Genomic DNA, 25,659 nt, shown 5'->3' with positions numbered 1-25,659 from the left:
CGTGCGACTTGCACTTTCAGACTTATTTTTATAACTGTTCACTTTTTAGTTACCAGTACATCAGTTACAATAGAAGACAGTAAATAATAAACCCGATACAAATGTTTTTATTAAACATGCAAAATAAATGATATTCAAAAACATCACAATAAAGAATAAATTCAATGTGGGCTATGTATACAAATGAATTACAATGGCTCATTGAACATAAAAATGTACATGATGTACGTTGATTTGTCGAAATTTGTTTTCTAAGGGGAGTAATATTGCGTTGGTTCATTTACGATTTGTTTTTCTTTAATCATGTTGTTACCAGTAATATCAAATACCTTTGTCGTAGATCACAATGTGGTAGATACGTACTCTACCGATATTATACACACATTTAACGAAACATAGTCAAGTAATTTCAAGATTCAGTCTTTGTTAATTATCAACACGTAGTACTGTATCGCTCTGACTGTAAAAGTTTTGAACAACCTTTTGTATCGCAAACGAATAATAATATTGTTTAATACCTTAAATGATTTTTCATGTTGGTATTTTCGTTCTGTTCAGTATTCTTGGTACTTTCTTCATCTTTATTAGACATTTCATGACCCTCTCTGGTTCCCCATTTCTCGTCATTCATGTTTGCAATAGAATATAGGAAAAGCACGATGGACGTGCAGGGAATGGCAATAAAGTACAACAAGCAATGTTTTACACAGCCGCTTTCCTAAAGTAATACACACATAATGCATACATGTATGAACAATAAAAGTGCTTAACATGTCTCTCTAAACCTAGCGAATAAATATGTTATTGATTCGCAATCATATGTGTGTAGTCATATTAATATAAGGGAAATTTGTTTCACACAATAATTTGATCGTATCATATGTAAATTAAACTATGATCTTTCGATAATATAACGATTAGAAAATCGTTCATTTGAAAACAATATTTCGACGCTTACACCTTTGCATATACATTTGGCAACACAAATATTGAAACTATTATATTCGAAGAATTCAGTACATTTGTTTTGAAAGGTACGATACTAAAGAGATAGCTAAGCCCATACATTGATAAAAGAGGGGCGAAAAATATCAGAGGGACAGTCCAACTTATAAATCAAAAATAAACTGACAACGCCACGACTAAAACTGAAAAAGACAAACAGACACATAATAGTACACATGACACAACATAGAAAACTCAAGACTTAGTAACACGAACCCCACCAAAAACTAAGGGGACCTCAGGTGCTCCGGAATGGTAAGCAGATCCTGCTTCACATGTGGCACCCGTTGTGTTGCTCATGTTATTACAAACCCGGTAAATAGTCAAATTCAGTAGGTCACATTCATGAAAAGGGAAGGGGAGTGTAGTTACGACATAAGGAACATATCTGATTTCATATGTGAAACATTTATTCCATAACGGGCAACCAACTCGTGATGGCGTCCGTAAACTTTACAAAGGGGTGATTTCAACTTCACCATTTGAAACTTGATGGTTTAATAGCTACCTTGTGAGCTGAGTAGCAACCACCTATCAAGGAAATAAATCATGATTAGAAATACTATCAAGGAAATATCGTATCAATTTGGAGATATATATTCTGTATGCAGGCGCTGCTGGAATGTTGCTACTTAGAAATCGAAAGAAAACAAAGTTTAACGCATTTAACTACAAACTGAACAATATGAACCCACATTGATGAAGAATTTACTGTAAGAAGTGAGTTTAAGTTCCAGTAAAACACATTTAGTTGCTGTATACGTGATATACACTTTGTATCTGGTTATGTGTTATATAGAGATAATGTCTTCAGATTAACTTGGTTTATTCACTATGCTTGAACCACTATTTGTGACTCTTCACCCTGTTTAACTTAAGTGACATTTTTTGTGTTGATTGCTTGTATTGTGTAAACGTATCAACAGTTGGCTTTTAATATCATATTACTTTTTTAATAATTGACAGATTCACATGTACATGCAATTTAAAACCTTACATGTTCCGTTCATGCTAGAATTGTACATCATTTACATTTTGTTCATCTGAGGTGTTTTCTCTAGTTATAATGTTGTCTTTATTTTTACTCATTATGTCTTACTGGCTCCTATATCGACAACAATAGTCTTCAGAAAGGTAATGTTCGAAGAATATTAACGAATTTATATCACAAAGGATTGTCATTCTTGGTATTAAATCTTACCTTAGGATGAAGAATCGTAGCCGATATAAATACTCCGACAATAAAACACAAAAACATAGTTGACGTTGAACATAGCTTTTCTTCAACAGCTGACCGGATTACTCCAGCAATTACCAGAACCATCAACACAAAAAGTATGAAGGATACAATTTGAGCACAAAGTATCTGGAAAGACAACCGATAATAGGAACTTAAGATTAGTGTTGTAAATCTGAAATTTGATTTTATTGCAGTATATATGTATTTCGATGCACATCATACAAATATCCTCAAATTGAGTAACTCAAAATAATCCATCTTGAAAACTTTAAATCAATAGAAAACTTATTAAAGCAATATTTGCTTGACATATACATGTCTATATTGCATTTAAAGGACGATATATTTCGAATTGCAATATATCCATTACATTATCATATTCTTAACAGAAACAATATCTAAACATATGCATATTTCATACAAAGTATGATACACGTAGAATGTGTAGACGTCTATGTTAAACGGTTAAACACACCTGTTTGTCTTTCTTGAACATACAAATACATATAAATGTTATAACTGGTATCAAAATCACAAATAGTAGGACGAATCCAGTAATGGTCTCTCCAGTATCCCCTATTATAAGGACTAGGGCTCCATACATCATCATTATTATTGTACCGGGAGTAAGAATAGATGATATGCAGTATAACAATTGGTACAAAATGTACAGACGGGTAATTTTGTTGTTTTTAGCACACACAGTCCTCGCTTCAATAATTAGGTCGATTACGTTTGCTAAGGTTGAAGGTATCCATCGACGTCTTTGTTTGAAAAATTCCTCAAACGTTTCTGGTACATATGTTTTTGCGTCGGATTCTGCGCAATAGTCTATTCTAAAACGTGCTCTCAAAAGTAATGTACAAAGCCATCGGTCTTCACCTAGAAATGTAGAAGAGAACGTGTATTTGATAGGTATAAGAGCATAGATAAATGTTTGAGGATTTATAGCCTGTATTTTTATAAAATTCCACGTTCTTAAATTAAGAATGTATTGCACAGAAAGTAAGGTTGTGACGTCCTCATACAAAATTGTTCTTAGACATTGTGTTGGGTCGTTTTTGTAACATAATGTTCAGCGGATTTACTCTTTTCTGGTCTGGACAGAGCAGCAGGCACCCTATCAGGAATATTAGTTAACATATTTGACACAGGTCGTATTTCGAAGAGGATTATTAAGACATATTGATCCAATATAGACAAGTGCATACACAACCAAATGGAATACTAAAGCAAGGGATGGACAGTTCGTAACAATCGAAGCATGTAATGTGTTACTGTAATATTTTACCTGCGATAACTGATAAAATATTAGTGTTTGAATTTGTATGCTCTTGTGTATTAATGATATATATCTTCATTTGACTGTGAAAAGTGTTCCTTGTTATGAAGCCTGGTTTATGACTCTCAATGTATGTGTGCTATTAAATATACATATTGGTTTTTCAAATGTTGTTACTGTTTCCAATATTTCTTTAAAAAAGACTATTATCTAGTCCGGAATTCAAGACAACATACATTGAATATGTATGCGTAGTATCAATTGAGTATGAATACTATTAGTAATCATCGACACTTTACCTAGATATGTGATAAGTTTTATTCAGTTATAATTTTCCTTAATGGAATGTTACCTTGGTCATACTGAATAACATGATGTGCTTCCTTTGGCTGTTGAGAGTAGTCCTCTAGTATTTCTTTTAAGGCTGACCCTCTAAATAAACTGAAACATCCAGGACTACACAAGACACATCCAATAACATGTTCAGTTGCTTTTTGCAACCAATGACTGACAGCATATTCAAATTTCTGGTACCAAACCATTAGACCTGAATATATTCCATAAGCTATAAAGTTTTTTTTTTATCGTTTAATTCTTGGCCTGACTCAGTATTTATGCATTCAGCCATTTATTTGTTTTTACTTTGGACGTTTGATGTTATATTTGTTATTCTCATTGGATTTTGTCTAATGCTTAGTTCGTTTCTGTGTGTGTTTCATTTGAATGTTGTGTCGTAATTCTCTTGTATTTAATGCGTTTCCCTCGGTTTTGGTTTATGACCCGGATTAGTTTTTTTCTATCGATTATACTACTGTTGCCTTTATTTAGGGCACAGGTTGGTCAAGAGGTGTGATTTGGACGAAATAGAGGTTTTCCTTGTCTTTTTAATTTGTAACTTATCGAGAAAGTCTATACTTAATACTGTATATACTATTAATTATGGAACTTAGTGTAGGATTAATTTAAATGTTTGAGTCTTTAAGTCAATTGTGTTGTATGGCAGTAATGTATGTCTACACAGCTTTCACTGAAGGATCCAAATTGTTGTCACTACAAAAGTCAAAAAGTCTGAAAAGACCAATTTGTGTCTGAATTCGCTTGAATTCTTACTATACATTCCTTATTTGTATGAATAATTTATAAAAACACAAACTTAAAATAGTATGAATTTGTCTAATTAGGTTGATGATTTTTCTTGACAAGTGTCTTGAAAGTATGAACATTGCATTAAAAATCTCGACATCATCTGTGAGTCTGGATTAGTCTCGACCAATTCTTTACTGTCTTAAATTTGTCTCGATCAGTTTTGACATATTCTTGACGTTCTTAATGTTGTCTGGATATGTCTTGACATATTCTTGGCAGTCTTAAAGCTGTCTGAATATATCTCGACACATTATTGACGGTATTAAAACTGTCTTGACAGTATAATTTCGCCTGAAATGTGTACAGACATATTTTGCACTGTGTATGACTTTCTATTAATGTTATACACAGTTTTTAACAATGCTAAACTAAACTTTGAAGAATCGAGGATTAATTGTGTATAGTAAGATACCCTTTGGGTGTAATTAAGTGGTGTGGTAAACAGACATAAAGTCACAAAGTTGATTGGCCAAAAAGTCACAGGACAAAAAGTCACAATTAATTTGTTGTCAATTGTTATAATATATAAGAGAATTATTTTTAAATATATACATTTTTTTGTCTACAAAGATGCTTTATATACAATATTTCAAGAAGTATACAACACTGTTTTTGTAAAAGTAAGCGTTTTCTTATTCAAAGAAAATAATCGGAAAAAATTAATTGAGACTTTTTGTCATGTGACTTTTTGTCTGTGACTTTTTGTCCTGCGAATGGGAAGACCCCGAATGACCCTAAAATAGTTTAAATTTTTGATTTATTTAAAAAATAATTAAACGTTTAATCACATGTTATTGTTTTCAAGTGGAATATCTGTCAAAATTACTGAGAAGCAGAATTTAGATTCTTAATGTTCGAAAAGCTGCCAGTGAAATTTGCTTTACATTAATGGGTGACTTCAGGCAGTTTTAAAATGTGACCATGAATCTCTTTTGGACCCCACAGTTCATCTTGTGCTTGTGTGTGGCTAAAAAGGGGAGGTGACTTTCGTTTGGGTCAAAGAATTTGGTCCCATCTTGATTCAAAACTTATTCATTGTTTTAGAACAACAAAAAACATTTGTTATTCAAAATTGAGTGTTGAATTTCATAATTTTTATCAAAATCACTCCCTCCTGATTCATTCTCTCTCAAGAAATCATAAAACAAGAAAACATGTTTAGATCTATATTATTCATGTCTGTTTGAGATCCATTTTACAAGTTCAATGATTTACATAGAAATCATTGACGAATCACTTTATAAATAGTTTTCTATTATTACCGGAGTAGATAATAATTTTCTGTTAATCATTTGGGAAATTATTGAACTTGTTTTTATGTTGTGAAAATTCACTTCATAATTTTGATGAAGCAAATTCTTTTTAATTATTTTTTTTTCAATTAAATGATGTTTTTCATTCTAATCTATCAACAGACTTTTTAAATTGTAGTGGTATAGTCAAGCAACTGATAAGTTGCATGACTGATTACATGTACTTAATTTTTTGATGGGGAACATCCTGTCCACATGTAATATTTTATATATATTCCAACAGACGACAATACACACATTTTCTTTTGTTAAACCAAGGATATGTTTAGTAAGATTATACACATTCTTAGAAGAAATATTTGAATACCAAAATTTTCAATTATTTTTTTTTGTAACAAGTGTAACTTGAAACAACAGTATATAATACATGTAATATATAATGAGAAATAAAGATTAAAGTTATATCATGTATATTGGTGATGATTTGTAAAACACAAAATTGTCCAGTATATTTAAGACAACATACAAAATGTTCAGAATATGTCAAGCCATACTGAGAAAAAAAGAATGTCGAGAATATGTCGAAACATTTTGAGACAGCATTGAAATGTAAAGAATTTGTCAAGATATTTTAAGAAAATACTCAGAATGTTCAGAATTTGTCGAATGAATTTCAAACAAATTTAATATATATGAAAATTTGTCAAGACAAAAAAAGACCCAAGTCATACTTTTGGATATAAATTAACGCAAATTAAGACAAGAATTGGTAGTTTTAGACTTTTAGACTTTTAGACTTTTTTAATGTGTCACATTAACCTAATATGAAAATAAATGTTTGGGTCTTACGTCCTATTTAGTCAAAATAACGAATTAAAGAATAGTTGTCCAACAACTATGATTGTATCTATGAAACCAGGTTTTACCTACTATTGTCATTGGAAAATGACCGTACAAATTCAGGATTACGAAGTTAGTTTTCCATAATATCTGTTCGTATATAAAACCTTACTTCAGGTTTTGTTAATTTTTATGGACTATTTAAAAATACCCTGAAGGAGTTTTGCCCCAGTTAATCAAAATGAATCATGGTTTCAATGTTCTATAACAATTACATGCCATTTTATCAATTTGACTTACTAAAACTTATCCCTGTTGGATGTATTCTACCACATACTGCACCTACATCAGAGTATTTCCTCATTCTCTGGAGGAGATGCGGCACAGCTTCTGGTCGAAAATCAACATCGCCATCTAACGCCATTATGAAGGTATTTTCTGCTCTATAACTTTGCTTAACCTTGGAACAGTAATCAAGTAGGTAATACATATACATTACCTAAAATAAGATAACCACATAACAATGATATATCAAAAGTGCCAATTCGAAGCGATATGATATCATATCCTACCTGCTACTGATTTCAGAGGATTTAACTGATTGTGCAATGCCACATTTGCATCCTTGATTCTTTTTGTAAGTATGATATATACAAGAGTTATCGAAACCCCGCGCTTATATGGCAATCTCAATATTACACTTACAGGAAAAGATTACATAACATGCCTATCTATAATACTAAAATTACGAGGTCCAATTTGTCAGCCGTCATCACGTAAAACCAATGAATCAAAGAATTCAACTTTATATATAACTAATATACTACAATGGTGTTGATTAAAAATTACACCACTCTAGGCCCATTTGTTTTCCACGTAATTAATATTGCCAATAATTAAGAAGTTCCAGATCGAGTCCGACACCGATACCAATAGTATATTCACCTGTTACCTATTACCTTATCTGTACGTTCCGCATCTGACAGGCGCACCACCAAACAGTGTATTTAGAATTTTGCTGTATACTGTTGAGTAAAAAATACTCCATTCCAGGCCCTTTTGTTTTCCAAATTATTAATATTACCAATAATTGAAGGTTCCAGGTCGACGGGTTTAAACAGAAAGATTTTGAAAGCAGAGAAAACTGTGCACCTTATACATGTTATAATCGGCATGACTTTATCAGATGACAATACCAATACTAAAATAAGGCATACACATAGTTATATATCAGTCACGGACCCGCGATATCACGGGTGTGTTCTAGTAATACAAATATTTGCAAGACTATTTAGGACAGAGTAATAAACAAGTACACTTATAGTACATTTCTACATGTTAATAGGTACTTGGCTTATAATTTGATACGCCAGACGAGCGTTTAATATGCATAAACTCATCCGTGACGCTCAGATCAAAACAGTCACAAAGCCAAACAAGAATAAAGCTAAAGAGCATTGATGATCCTCAAATCCAAAACGGTGCGCTAAATACGGCTCAGGTTTTCTATGCTTGGGATATGAAAATCCTTAATATTTAGAATAATTCATACGATTGGAAACATTTAATTTATAAAAATACCAAATAATCGATATTCATGTCAACACAAAAGTGCTGACTGACCACATACTTAGTAATTAAAACGCACACGTAAAAAAATCTAGGGTGGCATATAAATACAGCACAACAGGACCAAGCATTGTCTGTCACACCACTGGATAGACGCTACAACTGAGAAATACTATGGTTTATACATGGTCAATAAGTTGTACGTGATGATTCGATTTCAACTTTTTTAAACGTGTTATATACAATATCAGTCCACCGATGACCTGTATCTGACTGGAAACGAATATGTATAAAGCATTTGTTACTATGAATATGTTTTACACTAACGCAACTATTTTTTCCATCATTCTAGGATTTGTGGTTGGTACGTATGTCATTAGACTTGTTAATTTGTTATCCATCATAAGTTCATGAAGGCATATATAAGTCTGTACATGTATATATGTTTACAAGAACATGGAACATTTCAACCTTCGGCTATTATAATTGCTTTTTTTAATATCCTATTGAAATCGTTCATCTCTTTTTTTAAAACTGCTTTGCAAACATAAACATGATAAAGAAATAAATGTAGGAAAACATGATTCCGACATTCACTTGTTTTCAAATTCTAATAAAATTCTAATATTTGTAATATGTATTTTATTATTTTTCCAAAAAAATGTTCATTGTTTAATAACTATCAAAAACCGTATATATTTATATTAACGAATTCAATATTTGAATATGTGTAAATAGAACATTTATACCTGACTCCAACGTTTTTTCTTCCGAATTTTCTTACTGTCTTTCAGGTGAAGGATAAGCTGTGTTTTTCCCGGCAAAACCCAAACAATTTTTCCACCATATGGAGTAATAAAGCATTGATGATGCCTTATTTCGAATTCCGCAGAATATAAATATCTTCAAAATATAATCATAGAACAATAATATTAAGAAGTAAATACAGGGTTCATTTAATGTGTTTATCTTAAACGTTGGAATACATGTACTACAAACAAACATTGTATAAGTTTGATTAACCCTACTTAATCCTACTAAATAGATATTACAGGATATAAAGATCATACATTCCATAAAGAAGTCTTGGAAACGATACATTCTTTTTATTTACTAAATTAAGTAGCATATTTCACTGTATCATTAAATCGATCAATGCATTTATATCTCTTTCCAACATAAAAAAGGAAAACCGGAATTAAAAATTACCAGTTAATAGTTGTGTATGACCTTATATAACACGCTTTTAACCCAGTCTAAACTCGAAATTCGAAGTACTATTTTTTCTTCTTCAAGCCATATTAATTTTGTAACGTCATTATACAATTTGATTATTCGATTTAGTATGAAAGTAGTTTTGAACCTGTCTTATCTGTAACTGTTCATTTTTTTATTTGTTTGTGATGTATTCATCAAATGGGTGACACAGTCGGACTGACAGCCTAGGTTTTGTCACGTTAGTCCTCTGTTTTGTTTTAAATAGAAACCTGTTTGTAATAAAACTTGTATTTTCATTTTAATCTTTTGGCGACAAGGTATTTAAAAAATAACACATGCTAAAGTTCTTGCATCTGAAGGTTTTCTAAATTTATCTATCGCAGAAACATTGAGAACCGCTTAATATTTGAAATCAAATAATGCACATATTAAATATTCTCATTAACGCCGTTGTAAACATAAAATAACATGTGCTGATCCTTTTAGTGTTTATTTGTGTTCACAACTTTTTTGTATATATGTTTTGTTTGTATTTAACCTTGTATACAATTGTTTAGTTTTATACATCCTACTGCATGAGTATTACAATATGAAATGTTTCTATTTGAATTAGGAAATGGGTTAATATACGCGATCAGCTTCATTCCGTATACCATTCATTATTCCATTATTTTAATATGTAAATGCCAAATGTTAACGTTGTACATTATTTAAGGTAGCACAATACAAAGCTGTTTTTACTTCCAATCACTAACCTTTGAAATGGTGTAACTTTCTTATGAATGCATAGAAAATAATAAAATATGGATATATATATATAGATAAAAGACCAATCTTTTAAATGAATGCAATATTTTTATTATACAATTATTATGTAATTAGTGGCAAAATCTGGGTAAGTTCACATGAATGAATTTAGCTCTATCATCTCTTTAACTATACAGAAAATTTTAACGAAATCTTAATCAACACATCATGGGCTTCAAAAGAGTGTCTCAGATTGTCTCTATTGTATTCCATTCTCTCATAAATCTATAATTAGTGTAAACATCCTAACCACATAAAAGAAGATAATGTTTAATTAGGTGTAAAATTTGTTCTATACATTCTATCTGAAATCCGAGACACCCTTTTGTAGATAATGGCTATAGGAACAACCTTTAATAAAATCAACCCTATAGGGATACATATGCAGAAGCTAATTTCATTTGAAAGTGGAAAGTTGGTGAAAAATATTTTAGACACAGTTAACATTATAATTGGTTACATAATTGTTGCATAATACTAACAATTGCATTTATTTGAAAGAGTAATCTGTTAGTTATCCAAAACTACCACTTTTATAAATTTTCAAGCATTATTAAAAAAGTTACAGCATTTTAAAACTTGGGAGTTGGAGTTATAAAATCTTTGTATTGTGCTACCTTAACTTCAATGTAATAATAAAATATGTTTAATCTAACTCGTGATGGCGTCCATAAATTTTTGGAAAGGAATGACATCAACTTCACTATTTGAATTCCTTGATTAATAGCTTCCCTGTGAGCAACAACCCTCTATCGAGGAAATAATTATAGAGAATACAACTCCTGGAGTATTGTATCAATTGGAAGATATACATATATACGTCGTATACATGCACTACTGAATGTTGCTAATCATGCTAATAGTACTGAGGACTCAACAGTCCAAAACTGTATGCCAAATACGGCTAAGGTAATATATTCCTTGATAAGAACATCTTAAGTTTTTCGAAAAATTAAAAGTTTTGTAACAGGAAATTTAAAAAAATGACCATATAATGTAATGAAAAGTTCACGATACAGAAATTTGAAATAACTCTTTTGTCGTGAGCGTTATTTTCTAAGTCTGGAACCTGTTGTCAAGTGGTCGTCGTTTGCTGATGTGGATCATTTGTTTTTCTTGATTTTATATATTGATTATACCGTTGATGTTCTTGTTTGAATTGTTTTTCATTAGTCAAAAACTGAAACAACAGAAACACTGCACAACAACAAAGGAAAATGCCAACATTCATAGAAACGGACTAAATATAACAACATATAGTGAGTTTTTTTTTGCTATAGTAATATTTGAAATCGTAATTGAAAAACTATCTTAATAATTTGTTTACTTTCCTGCTGCAGTAATGGATTTAAATAAAGTTGAAACATATTGATTGACAAATAAGGTCGAACCTTCTAATCGATCGATAGCGTCATCGAAGAACAAATGTACTGCAAATAGAAAATAACATAATATAACCTTTTCTTAATGTGGTTCTGCATTACTTCTTATTTTCTTTTGAATGTTTCAGATTCAGTTAAAAATACCCCAGCATTTTATTTGATTTAGGTACTGGAAAAAGGTGAAATGAATTATCCATCACTTTAAAAAAGCCACAGAATAGAAACGGATACAATCTGCTGGTAGACAATTGTGTCCTCTATTTTCTATACGTAATTATTCCAGTTAAAAGAATGCATTGCATAATACCTATAAATCCTCATTCGACAGCAACCCTGTACAACTCAACCTAACCTTAACTTGAATAGGATGGATTTATCTTCAACCTGGAAATCATATGTATCAAAATCGTTCGCATTTAATTCTATAAACAAAATGCACGAACAAATAAAGTAAATACATGCCTTCAAAGTCGAATTCATACATTTGGTTTTCCGGATGCCCATTTGTCAAATTATTCTGGAATCGACTCTCTACATAGTGCGAGCGATCCATTCTACAAAATAGTAAAAGGCAAATACTCTGAGTTAAATTATAGCATGTATATATCATTCTCCAATCAAATCTGAAGAGTAACTATCTGTATTATTTTTTGTCTAATAAATGTGTTTCTGGATATATACTTTTTATGGTCAACACAACTGGGTGATCACATAAGACAGAATATTCAATCCATCCAGGGCTTTTTAGTATACCCTGATTTGAAATGGATATGTTTTTCTTTAGTTTGTCATGTCTTTTTAAAATTCGATCCTAAAAACACAAATAAACGATCCGATCTACCCACTGAAAAATTTTCTTGTTGTTTTGTTTGTTCTTGTATTTTGACCATTTTGTTAAGTAGAAGAACATATGTCGAATCAATTTTATTCAACATATAACAGCAGTCCAAGATTCCGTCATTCAACTATTTTGTAATGGGTTATTTCAAGTATTTAGACATATTGGACTGTTGAATTTCGGAGAACATTTCATATAGCAACTTATTTAGTAGTTGACCGATCTTTTAGTCTAATAACACGATTGAGAATAATCTTGGTAATATAAAACAAGTCTGATAATCGCCAAAATTATTAAAGAAAGCAAGGTAATTCGTGTCTACCAGGAAAGCATCTTCGATTATGCATACATTACCCACTATTTAAATGCACATAACTTCATTTTGTAACAATCCGGAATCGCACACTTCCTGATAAATAAAAATTAGACTACTACTGAAGTTTCTTCAATATTGATTCCACATCATTTGAAACAGCTTTTGTGTAAATATATTTTTTCTGTTACTGACTCTCTATGATTGATGTATGAATAATAAGCATAAATGCTTTTCCTCTGTGTTTTAGGTTCGGCAAACTATATGATCAATAAGTGTTGTATATGCTCTGCCATCATAAACCCTCGGTAATTGTTTCAATGAGTTAATCAGACTTCATATAATCAGAAAGTTATATCAATGGAACAAATAAAACGCAGAAGAAATCATAAAACAGAAGCGACATTAAGTAAAAATGATTCTTTGTTGAATAAGATAGACTCGATAAAATACGTAAAAGACGAAAATATTGGTATTTGAAGATCTAACACTGTGACATTATTAATAGCTACCTAAATATAGATATCATTAATTGCTCCATTTCGTTTATATTTTCATGCCACAACGTAGCGCATGCGTAAATCATAGCAGATGATGTATCTATCTGGCTGGTCTGTTATGGAAGTCAAAAAACAAAAAATCCATTAAAAGACATGTTATAATCTAAATCATCATTTATAAATAGTCAAAGACTCGAATATCTAGCTTTAATATTAAGTTAATTTACTGATCTAATAGATGAAGACAATTTTCGAAAATTGGACTAGCTCCTAATCTCCCATTAAGATTTGAATGGTCTTTTTTGGTACATTTAAAGGTGTTCTAGCATTCAATGAAAGTCAGTTTGTATAAAGTGCGTATACAAAACCTTCAAATGAACATAATCTACGCTTTGAAAATCCTTCACAAAAATAAGAACTTTATGATTCTGATGATTATAAACTACATTTGTTACATTTGTTACAATTATAAATTTACAAGTTGAATAAAGCTTGTGTGGTTTTTTTTTCATTCCATGGTATTTCAGTTGTAACTGAGCGCAAGTGCAGTCATGACTGTTGCTATTGCTGAAGAGTAAAATTTTATTTTGCAATGCCAAACGATTGCTGACAGCCCATCATATGCATGAATGATTATATAATTATTACTAAGCTTCAAAGTTAATAACTTTAGGAAAATATGTTGTTATAACAAACTGTGTATTGTTTTCTGTTGTTTCTATTTTTTTTCAATTTTCAACTTTTATCATAAATTCAAATAATGAAAGACCAAAACGGGGAGACACTAAAGTAAATACCTTCATTTTAAAGGAAGCTAGATTATATTTACCTTTCCAATGATTACTTCACATTCGTTATCATTTCTTCTCCTATTAAGCAACATAGATACATCCGAAAATATTCCACAAAACATGCCCGAGACAAATATCCTACAAAGGGTATAAATAACAACAAAGACTCTATGCTTTTTCCTACCATGATCAAAAATTTACTGTTAAAGGAGAGAACAGTTACTATTATAGTGATTAGGTTGAAATGCATAGTTACTACATTAAGTCATAACTTTGAAAACAAAACCATAATTTGTGACATTGACCTTAGTTTTTTGTCTTAAGAACTTCATTTAATAGATTCTAGTTTTCAACGACTTATTGTTAATGACTTACACATACGTATCATTATTTCAAACTCAAATAAAATTACCCATAAAACACGGAATTGCATTGTTTGGTTTTAATTCAAACGATCATCACAAGCATTTCAGAAAAACAGTAAGAGCTAAGACAAGACAAATAGTTAAAAGAGAAATAAATCCGATATGGCAAAGAGTTCAGCTAGTATTGCTACGAGATTAAACACAACAACTTTTTGGTTTAATAACACTAATTCTTAAAAATATCTTATCAGTTTTCATTTAGTGATATAATCCGTATCATGTTTTCCGGTTATATATACGTCAAAAGTTCATTTGAATACATTTGCTTAGGTTACCTGATCAATCTCTTACAAATGTTTCAAAAGTTACACATTAAGGATGTACTTAGGTGAGGTTTTGGAAATTGGTGTCAGATGTTCGAACTCTTTGGGTTTTTTCCGTCAATACAGGGTTAGATATTTTGCCCCATAACACCTATTTTTCTATTCATAAATGACTTCAATAGCTCATAAAAGGCCATTTTCCAAAATTTAGGCAGATTCTTAATTTTTGTTCTTTCGATTTGAGACCCAAATAATACCAATGCAAATGTAAGGTAAAAGTCCGAGTCAGCCTTTTCCCGCCAATTTTAAAACTCAAATAACTCGAAAAGGAGCTCCATGACCTATCAATATTTTTAGCTTATTTTGTTCAATAGCTGATGCTCATTCAACATGTAGTATCAATTTTAATTTCTTAATTTTTTTAAATTTCACCTAAGTACATCCTTAAACACTTTGTAAAAGACGATAATACCTAGTTTGACAGCCACTGATTATGAGTGTTATTGGCGACATATAGTTCGTCTAATTGGTTTTAGTATTTTCAAATTATTTTAGTGTCATTTAATTTGAACGTGTCATGATAAGTAATATAACTGTGATATCTTTAAGACAATCATAGACTTTGCTTAATCAGTATATTTTTTTAGAATGACGTGGGTTGATGATTCTGTTTTACGATTAGCACTATGATATCTTTGTTGATAGGGGTTTGATTTGTGTATATATTATACTTGAAAATTTCATTTTAGTCAGCAGGAACAAAAACTTTCAATATTAAAACCAGTTTTAGTTAGGTTTTTTTTACTTTGAAGAGCCAAGGAATATTGACCTTCCTTTTTTCACAAGGTGTTAGTAATGGGAATATTAATTGACCAGTAGTGCAGTTATGATCATAAAACTTTTATATTTACTATCAGGTAGAAAACGTTCATTTGAGACAATAAATAGGAATGTGATGAATTTACGCAGGGATTACACTTGGCTTTGTTATCTGCCAAATACATGAAATGACGCAATTATATACTGAACCGCAAAAGAAACGTCGCAGTAATTTAAAGCAGACATAACGAAAGAATAAATGCTATATTTTTTTTATTGAATGGGCGTATACATACTCTTGTTATTTAACCAATTCTCATCATTTCAGTTCATTCGTTGTTAATTGATAAAGTATTTTACCACCATATCACAATCGGTAGCGTGCGTGTCTGCCATTAGCGTTTAGTATGTGGACGGTCATTTGTACTCATGTTGCATTGTGGCGTTCACGTAAACGTTCGATGGTGCGTACATTGCAGTAAAATGCATTTGCAACGACCTGAGGTCGCTGCCAAGAATTCAAACGTCATATTGCCTGTTCTGTTTGTAGTGGGTTAAGTCGTGGCATCGGTACTGAATCAAACAGATTATGATGACACAAAAACTTCGCACATCTTGAATACCCATATAGAGGGTGCATCTCATCATCATAAAATTTGACTGCGAAACGTGCCCCATGGAACCAGCGAAACCACTATTAGAATGCCCGAATTAATGAACGCAGTCAGCCGTAACGGATATTTTGACATAATCCTAGCATCATTTGAAGGTTATTAACCTAAACCATAATCTGAATTTTTGTTTCAATGCATTTGAAAATTTGGGTTTTCGAAAAATACGACGTTTCTTTTGCGGTTCAGAATATAATGGGTAAACATCAAATAATTTCATTAAATCTCCATGACAAAATTGTTTTTAGAGTAGTAAACAACTTATGTTTTTAATACTACATAGCTAACTTACTGTGCATTCATAACAAATCAGGATTTTTTTTGTAAACAAAGAATATTTTAAGGGAGGGAAAAGCTAAATATAGTTCAAATTCAGTTAAAATGGTCTTGAATTTGCAAATATAACTTATAGCACACAAAAAGAGTAAAATGTGGCTTCTAGCATTTAAAATGAACAGTTAGGACAACAACAAAAAACACATTGTTTTCTGATTTTTCGGTTTCACCATTTTTCGCATTAAAGGAATCAGACCATCAATTAAAAATTCCTATCTGCTAAATTTTTTTTTGTATATTTCACAACTTTCAATTATTTTTCCTTAAGTTATACTTCGTAGAAACATGGTATACCCTGAATCATACATGTATCACCTTTCTACATTCCAATTTTCAACCTCCCTTTTTTAGTCGTGTAAGAAAGATCTGACCTTGGGAGCACAGAATTTTGGTATTCTGAAAATCTTAAGTTAGTTTAATATGGAGCGCATTAAACCTGAACTTTTCAACGCAAACTCAGAAACAGTGAATTTGGGCTCAAAAAGGTCGAAATCTATTTCTTTTCCAGTTCTGCAAATTTGTTGGTTAGTTTAAATAAACAACGACAAAAAAGAAATATCTTGTGTCTGAGTAGGGCTTCTTTTACATAGTTTTCAATTGGAGATTTAATGTGTGGTCTAACAACTGTAATTGTAAACACACACGGTATTTGATCTTTTTTGTCTCATTTGCAATTGAACAACAATATCATTTTATATTGTACATACCTTGAAGTTTTTGCCTGTATGTAACCATGTTTCCAATTGTACTTTGCTAATAGAATAAATGTTGATATATACAATAGTATACTGGAAGGATACAACAGGTTATCATCAAATAAATTCATGTCCAAGTGTGAAGTATCGAATGCATGAATTCCAAAATTTTCTGACAAATGTCCAACATATATTTGCTGAAAAAATATTCCTGAAATAGCTGCACTTGTCATTATTGGAAGATAAAAGCCAATAATTTGACATCGTATCCTACAAGCTGTTTTACTGGCTTTATACATAATAAAGCCACATGTTATATGTAGAATTAATACAACGGAAAGGTTACTTCGATTATTGTACGGCGTTAATCCTATTGTAATATCTTTAGGAAATCCACTAAAAACAAAATAGCCGTATCCAAACAATGCTTTGAAAATACCATTGGCGCTATTACTGCGCACTAAAAATATTGAAATCATTGTGAAAAATGTCATAACAATTTTCCAAAGATGAGTGATAAATGAAACCTTTGAACGAGAGTCGTGAAGACGAATTTTCAAATACCTCAAGCTAAAGCTACAGGATGTTTCATTGTCTGTTTCTGTTGTTTCAATAAAATTTTCCCAGTATCGAATTGAAATAAAAAGAATTGAAAACGTATACACAGCTATCATATTAATACTTCTCAAACGAATGCCAAGAAGCACAATGCCAACTACTTGCAGTAGCAGTGCAGATATTGTCAGAACAATATTACAATAGTATGCAGACAATTTGCAATTCATTTTTTCCCAAATCCAGCTCAAAGATGATTGATAATTTGGATGTGTCTTCTTTAATTGTATAACTTCTATCAGTTCAAGTAGACAGGGTAAACAACCAATTGTCCATGCTATTTGTACAAAACGGAAGGGATCTATTGTCGGTAATATAAGAAACGTTATCGTAGTTAGACCAATTGAATGGAAGCCTTCAGTGACTATTACCTTAAAAATATTAAAATATGAATTTTATATTCTTAGCGAGTATATAATAAACAACAATTGTAAATAATAATTATAGGTTAATCATCAATTGAAGTAAAGGCGGAATGAAAAAATAACTGCTATGTTCGAAGGATTTAACTTGTATAAGGTATAATGTATTGAACACCAAGGTCGTTATGGTCACTTCGTGGTCTCCTCCAGACCAACAGTAAAATATCTGACAAAATGGAGCTTCCAATTAAATGTGTGGGATGTCAATGAAAATGGACATTATCAAAAGCTTTCAATAACCGGAAAAAGTGACAATACCATAGACATAAAGATTTGGTTTTGAAGTTTGGTTATTTCAAACGAGATAGCACATCCTCATTTTTACGGAAATGTTGTTAACCATGCCCGTAAATCTAGAAATAATCCTGGTAAACTTATCGCTCCTTTAAATAAACTTATTTGAAAAGGTTGCCAATTCAACACTGTAATAAGATCATTGAATGTTAGTTTTTTTTGGGGGGTATAAATGTTGATTTTGTAATCAGTAAACTAAAAGTTAACTAAATATTACTAATATGTTACATACACACATTCATGAACCCACAATATGTCGATACCTGTATCTTGGCATTGCACAAGGTATTTTTTCTCTGACTGTTTATGACGTCTTTACACTTAATCCATTGGATGTTGGATGTGTACGGATTGGTAATTTAGTCTTAGATGCATGATTTTTGTATTCGTTGTTAGTGGCTTTGAACTAACTGTCAGTTAACTGAAGTACTCTCAGATCTGTACCTAGTGTCTTTTTGTCATTGGGATATACAAGTACCCGGCGACGTCCACTTGTATTTTTGTCTGATGAGTTCATCCTTTTTCAACTGATTTTTATAGTTCGTTCTTATGTTGTACTGTTATACCACTGTCCCAGGTTAAGGGGAGGGTTGGAATCCCGCTAACATGTTTAACCCCGCCAAATTATGTATGTATGTGCCAGTCTCAAGTCAGAAGCCTGTAATTCAGTGGTTGTCGTTTGTTTATGTGTTACATATTTGTTTTCCGTTCAATTTTGTACATAAATAAGGCCGTTAGTTTTATTCTTTGAATTGTTTTACATTGTCATTTCGGGGTTTTTTATAACTGACCATGCGGTATGGGTTTTGCTCATTGTCGAAAGCCGTACGATGACCTAAAGTTGTTAATATCTGTGTCATTTTTGTCTCTTGTAAAGAGTTGTCTCATTGGCAATCATACCACATCATCTTTTTTATATCATCATAGATGTCATGAATAAATTGTATACGCCATACGCGCGTTTCGTCTACAAAAGAGCTACCACTGATATAAGGTCAATTTGACAATAACGTTGTAACAACCAAATGTTTTTGGAATATTAGTGTACACTTTCTTTATAAAGTTTTAAATAAGTAAATATGAATACAGTTGTAACAAGCTAGAAACAGCACTTTTAAAACAATACATGTATGTCGTGATCGCCCCTACTGACCCATCTGCATCACGAATGCATTAGGTAAAGAAAAGATACACTCGATAGCTCGAATGGTATATACAGTTTCATCAAAAGTATAGTGCAAATCAACTTATGGTTAGCTGAACTTACGAAAATTAGACTTGGAATGTGCACTGGCTTCATTGACCCCCATTTATAGCTGAATTTTGACAAACATGAAACACATTTTTGCAAGTATGGTGCTATGATGATAAAAAACATTGCCCAGATCCATAATCTATCAACACAATTACAGTTGGAGCAATCAATGTCGTCCACTATGGATGCATTCAATAAATATGAGGTTGATATATTCCCTCCTTTCAAGAAAGCACTTTTTGAGTTGTTTGTTGTGATGTTCGATTCTTTATTGTCTTCTGTAAAATTGTTTGCATTTGAATAGATATTTCTGGAAATAATGAACACGGTAATCTTTATTATAAAACTGCAAATTCCAACGACAAGGAACAACAATACAGTTACAACAATCTTTAGAATTTTTTCTGGTCGACCTCCCTCTCTTTCTAGTGGTTCCAAGTTGTCTTTCCTGTTTGGATATCTACAAAAAAAATTGTATGTCAACAAGATAATTGTATATCAACAAGATAATTGTATATCACCCAGATAATTGTATATCAACAAGATAATTGTATATCAACAAAATAATTGTATATCAACAATATAATTGTATATCCACAAGATAATTGTATATCAACAAGATGATTGTATATCAACAAGATAATTGTATATCAACAATATAATTGTATATCAACAATATAATTGTATATCAACAATATAATTGTATATCAACAATATAATTGTTTATCCACAATATAATTGTATATCAACAAGACAATTGTATATCAACAAGATAATTGTATGTCAACAAAATAATTGTATATCAACAAGATAAGTGTATATCAACAAGATAATTGTATATCAACAAAATACCTGTATATCAACAAGATAATTGTATATCAACAATACACTTGTATATCAATGAGATAATTGTCTAAAAATAAACAGTAACTTAAAATGTCCCTTGAAATGCACAGAATAACCATCCGACCTATGAAAAATTAATGGAACATATATATTGATTAAGATATTGGAATGCTTTTATTTTTTATTTAAAAAAACAGTTTATTCATGCAGCAATGTGTTCTCTCTTTTGCTTTCAGTAATATTTACTGAGAACGTTGCTATAATTAAATAATGGAAGTTCTGTATATCATGTCTTTATTTTTCTTTGTTGCATTAATGCTTGAAAATGTGAAATGACGCGTGGAACCGTCTGATGACAAAAGTTATAACACATATTAAGGTAATATTCTTTGGATATTTGCCTACTAATGAATCAACAATCTTAAAATCATTTAAGAATTATCAATGGAAAATCCGCAAGAAATACGACACGCATAAATATTTACTGACCTTCCTCTGCCATCTGTTGTAGAATTACTGTTATCTTTATGAGTTGTGTGTATAGTAATGGATTGATCATTCTTTATACCAGTATTTGTGCTCGTATTACACTCGTCTGATGTTCTATTAATATACTCCACATTTATTTCCTCTAGATCGACTGATGTTGCCATAGTTTAGTCAAATCTAATGATAGAAACAGAATAACTCATGTTCAAATCTTGTTAATCCATTCTATATACATAACTAGACTGATATTATCAACAGAACCCCAAAAAGACCATCAAAACACAATTTCACGAATAGACTTCGCCAATCCTGTTTTGAATATTATAAAAAAAAAAATGACCGAAGAAAAAGTACTTTGACAGTATAAGGATCTCCTAACATTCATATATACTGCGAAACGAGATAAAATGAGAGGCAGTATTCATATGAAAAGTATATTGAATATTAGGAGAAATACATATGAGTTGTGGTAGAAAACCACAAATATATACATATGAACAGATCTTAGAGATTAAGAATAATTTGGGCACTGCAAAAGATTTCTTTGATGTAAGTTGTTTCCACGCAATTTATTGGGTAAGTACTAGTATGTATTTAACTTAGATGGGCATGGTTCATTTATCAGTAGTGTTTAGGTTTCAGCTAGTGTCAGTAGCTATATTTTGGGTGCTTGTGCGATTCTTATAAGATACATTATACCGAACTTTTTAAGTCTTTCCACAGATTAGTGGAAAGACCTATTGTATATGTACTGATAATTTATTTTCTTCTGCCGCCAAATGACGAAACGTATTTAGTGGTTTTAGCAAGATGCCGATTAAATTGTTTGTATATGATATCGAACAGTTAATGCGCTTTTGAGACTGACCCTGTTTATTCAAAGACTTTTTATTGTAGGAGTCATCTCTAAAAACACTGTTTTCTTTGTGGTGAGATCTCCTCTGTAATCGTAAAACAAGTTAAAAAAAATATTTAACCAAATTGTTCGCTATATCCTGAGGATTTCTTTTCAATTTTGACGAAAGCGGTACGAAGACTTCAGACGAGAGTTGTTTCCCCAATTGCATTTGAAATAAGTGATATGCATTTGTAATTGAAAAAAACAAAAGTGATAGAGACCTAGGGTTTGTTGATCAGGACTTTAGTCTACCGAATAGAAAAGTAGGTCAAGGTCAATTGTCAAGGTAAAAAGGTCTAGGTCTTATTCCTTGACTTTTCCTTGTTTTAATACTCCTCTGTCACTTTTAATGATATAAATAGAGGAACAAGTTGTTGAACTTTTTGTAATTAAGATAGGATACATTTGGTATGAAAAATTAAAAGATATCATAAAAGAGTTATTGGACCTGAAATGATTTAATTTTAGGTTACTTGATTATTACTCAAACTTGGTACATGATAAAGCCATAAGGTTAGTTCATGGAATTGATAAAGGAAAAGGGGAATGTGTCAAAGCGACAACAACCCGACCATAGAGCAGACAACAGCCGAAGGCCACCAATGGGTCTTCAATGAGCGAGAATTCCCGCACCCGTAGGTGTCCTTCAGCTGGCCCCTAAAAATATGTATACTAGTACAGTGATAGTGGACGTCATACTAAACTCCGAATATACACAAGAAACTAAAATTAAAAATCAAACAAGACTAACAAAGGCCAGAGGCTCCTGACTTGGGACAGGCGCAGATTTGCGGCGGGGTTAAACATGTGTATGATATCTCAACCCTCCCCCTATACCTCTAGCCAATGTAGAAAAGTAAACGCATAACAATAAGCACATTAAAATTCAGTTCAAGAGAAGTCCGAGTCTGATGTCAGAAGATGTAACAAAAGAAAATAAATAAAATGACAATAATACATAAATAACAACAGACTACTAGCAGTTAACTGACATGCCAGCTCCAGACCTCAATTAAACTGATTGAAAGATTATGTCTTCATCATATGAATATTAGGCACAATTCCTCCCGTTAGGGGTTTAGTATCATACTATCATAAAATATATGAGAAGAACATAACCCGTGTCATGCCAATAACTGTTTTTTTTTTAAATAAATGTGTTTAGTTCCGATGCAAAGACACTATAAGTGAATCATTATTAAAGCCAAAATATGCAATCTTTAATGACCTGACAACTGTATTGTAACTATATCCCTTCTTAATAAGTCTGTTTAAAGGTTTTGTAAGCTTTTGAGGTGAATACTGACATGTTTGTGCTTTGTAAAGAATATTACCATAAAAGATTGGATGTGAAAGACCTGAACGTATAAGATGTCTGCATGTTGAGTTATATTTACGAATTATTTCCTTATACCGGTGATAAAATTTAGTAAATGTTTTTACCAGTTTGTGATATCGAAAAGCCTGGTGTAATAATTTTTCAGTAATACATAAATTTCTCTCGCTAAAATCTAATACGTTGTTACATACACGAGCAAATAGTACAAGTTGAGATATATAAACACCATAAGATGGTGACAAGGGAACGTCACCATCTAAAAATGGATAATTAATGATAGGAAATGAAAAATCATCTCTTTTATCATAAATTTTTGTTTTAAGCTTCCCGTTAATGATATAGATATAAAGATCGAGGAAAGGGCAGTTGTCTTTGTTAGTATTAGCTTTATTTAAAGTAAGTTCAACAGGATAAACTTCTTTAGTATACATACTGAAGTCGTCATTATTGAGAGCCAATATATCATCCAAATATCTAAAAGTATTGTTAAATTTTTGTATCAAATGTTGTTTCGATGGGTCTTTGATAATTTTAGTCATAAATTGTAACTCATAACAATACAAACACAGGATGAGACTAGAAGATATAGTTTTAACCCGAAGTTGACAATTATCTCCCATTTTACATTCAAAAATATATAGAAACATTTATTTATTGAATCAATATGAAGAAACATATTATTGTAAGTCGAAAGTAACTCTGAGTTAACCGAAAGTAGCTCCCCATCAACAATTAATAAATCAAGCTGAAAATACCTGCAACTGTTCTCTGAACAATTTTTTTTTGTTTAATTTCATTTTATTATGCTGAACTATTATAACGATTCGAGCGTCACTTGTGAGTCTTCTGTTGATATACAGTTTGTTATCACTACTATAGAGTTAATATCTTTTTGTGCATCAATAAAACCTGAAAAAAATGGAAACTCACTGCAGACAATATTTTGAAGGAAATGTTGAAGATTTATATCAAGTATTAGGGCAGTTAAAATGACAAAATCTTAACTTGAGAAATTGCGTTCAATTTTGCAAATTCATTTACCGAATTGGTAAGACCAACCAAGCATTTAAAATAAATAAAAGTAAGCACTTACAAATACTACTACTTATGTGTAGCTTGGTAGTTGGTATATTGCTGCATATCTGAATTCAGTTGCACAAGTATTATTAACGTATGATAACAATTCAGCCATATATCATTTTAAGAATCCTTACGTATCCGAACGAATGTTTGCTTTGAAAAATATAACCTTGATAATCTAAAAAGAAGTTTTTTCATTTCAACGTTTATTTTTGCAAGTATGCTATGCACATATTAGTCCATAAATATAATGCAATATTGTGATGCAGCTGTCATATTCTTCACGCAATAACAATCAGGTACATTCAAACCAGTACAATAATAAAATAAAATAACAAAAATATGATGGTTAAGCTTAATGAGGTAAAGCATATATTGCTGGTTGAGTAGACTAAAATGAAAAGTGGAAGCAAACTAAAATTTACCGAAAAGTAATCGAAGACATAAAATACTTGTTTAATCGTTTCAGTTTATCCGTTTTTTTTTGTTTTTTGTTTTTTTTTTGTTTTTTTTTTTTATCAAAATCTATCATTTAATTAATGCGTTTTGTCTTAATTCAAGTTGATTACATGTGCGTATGTTATCGCGCTATCAGTCATCGTTTCAATTGTTATACATTTTATTTCGGTATGTTCCTCTTTTAGTAGGTTTAAACATACAATTTACATTTCTCTATTAAAGCTGAATGATTGTTATAAATTGACAGAAGGTCGAACTATTATTTTGTTGGCGATAAATTTGCTACTTTCTAATGAGCTACACTATTTTGTATTAAGTAACGATGGGGTATTTAATATAGTGTGAAAAGGTAAGTGCCTATTGTCACTATAATCTACGACTCAACGTTATTACCTTTACTCCGGCTTAGCTTCTATGACAATTTACTGGTTACGTATGTAATACATGTAACAAACATGATACAAGTTGTAAAATGAACCATCTAATGTCAATGTGATACATCAATGAACTTTATTTGATTTGCTGTTTTTACTTACGTAAAGGGTTATCCGAAAAGAAGTTTCAGACTT

General features: G+C 31.2%; 1 protein-coding gene across 1 annotated transcript; it reads right to left on the bottom strand.

Moving 5' to 3' along the window:
* Window positions 1–1,480: 1,480 nt before the first annotated feature.
* LOC139497762 (chitin synthase-like) lies at window positions 1,481–21,478 on the bottom strand. The gene is made up of 7 exons (XM_071285999.1): window positions 21,315–21,478; window positions 20,364–20,439; window positions 17,406–17,590; window positions 9,085–9,238; window positions 7,073–7,265; window positions 3,880–4,074; window positions 1,481–1,536 (listed from the first exon to the last, which is right to left on the bottom strand). Exons 1-7 carry the CDS (start codon window positions 21,476–21,478, stop codon window positions 1,481–1,483), a joined length of 1,023 nt encoding a protein of 340 aa, XP_071142100.1.
* Window positions 21,479–25,659: the final 4,181 nt, after the last annotated feature.

This window comes from Mytilus edulis, chromosome 12 (assembly GCF_963676685.1).
Source record: "Mytilus edulis chromosome 12, xbMytEdul2.2, whole genome shotgun sequence".
NCBI classification, from domain to species: domain Eukaryota; kingdom Metazoa; phylum Mollusca; class Bivalvia; order Mytilida; family Mytilidae; genus Mytilus; species Mytilus edulis.
Note: the sequence above shows the minus strand (reverse complement) of the source record. Positions and strands in the feature narration are given on the sequence as shown.

Excerpts from the sequence above, each read along its gene's own strand:
- LOC139497762 (XM_071285999.1), bottom strand. The coding sequence starts at position 21,478 with ATGGCAACATCAGTCGATCTAGAGGAAATAAATGTGGAGTATATTAAT. Across the intron at positions 17,591-20,363 it reads AAAAAATTCTAAAGATTGTT|CAAATATATGTTGGACATTT; the intron begins GTAACTGTATTG and ends ATATTTTTTCAG. Across the intron at positions 7,266-9,084 it reads AGAAAAAACGTTGGAGTCAG|GTAATGTATATGTATTACCT; the intron begins GTATAAATGTTC and ends ATCTTATTTTAG.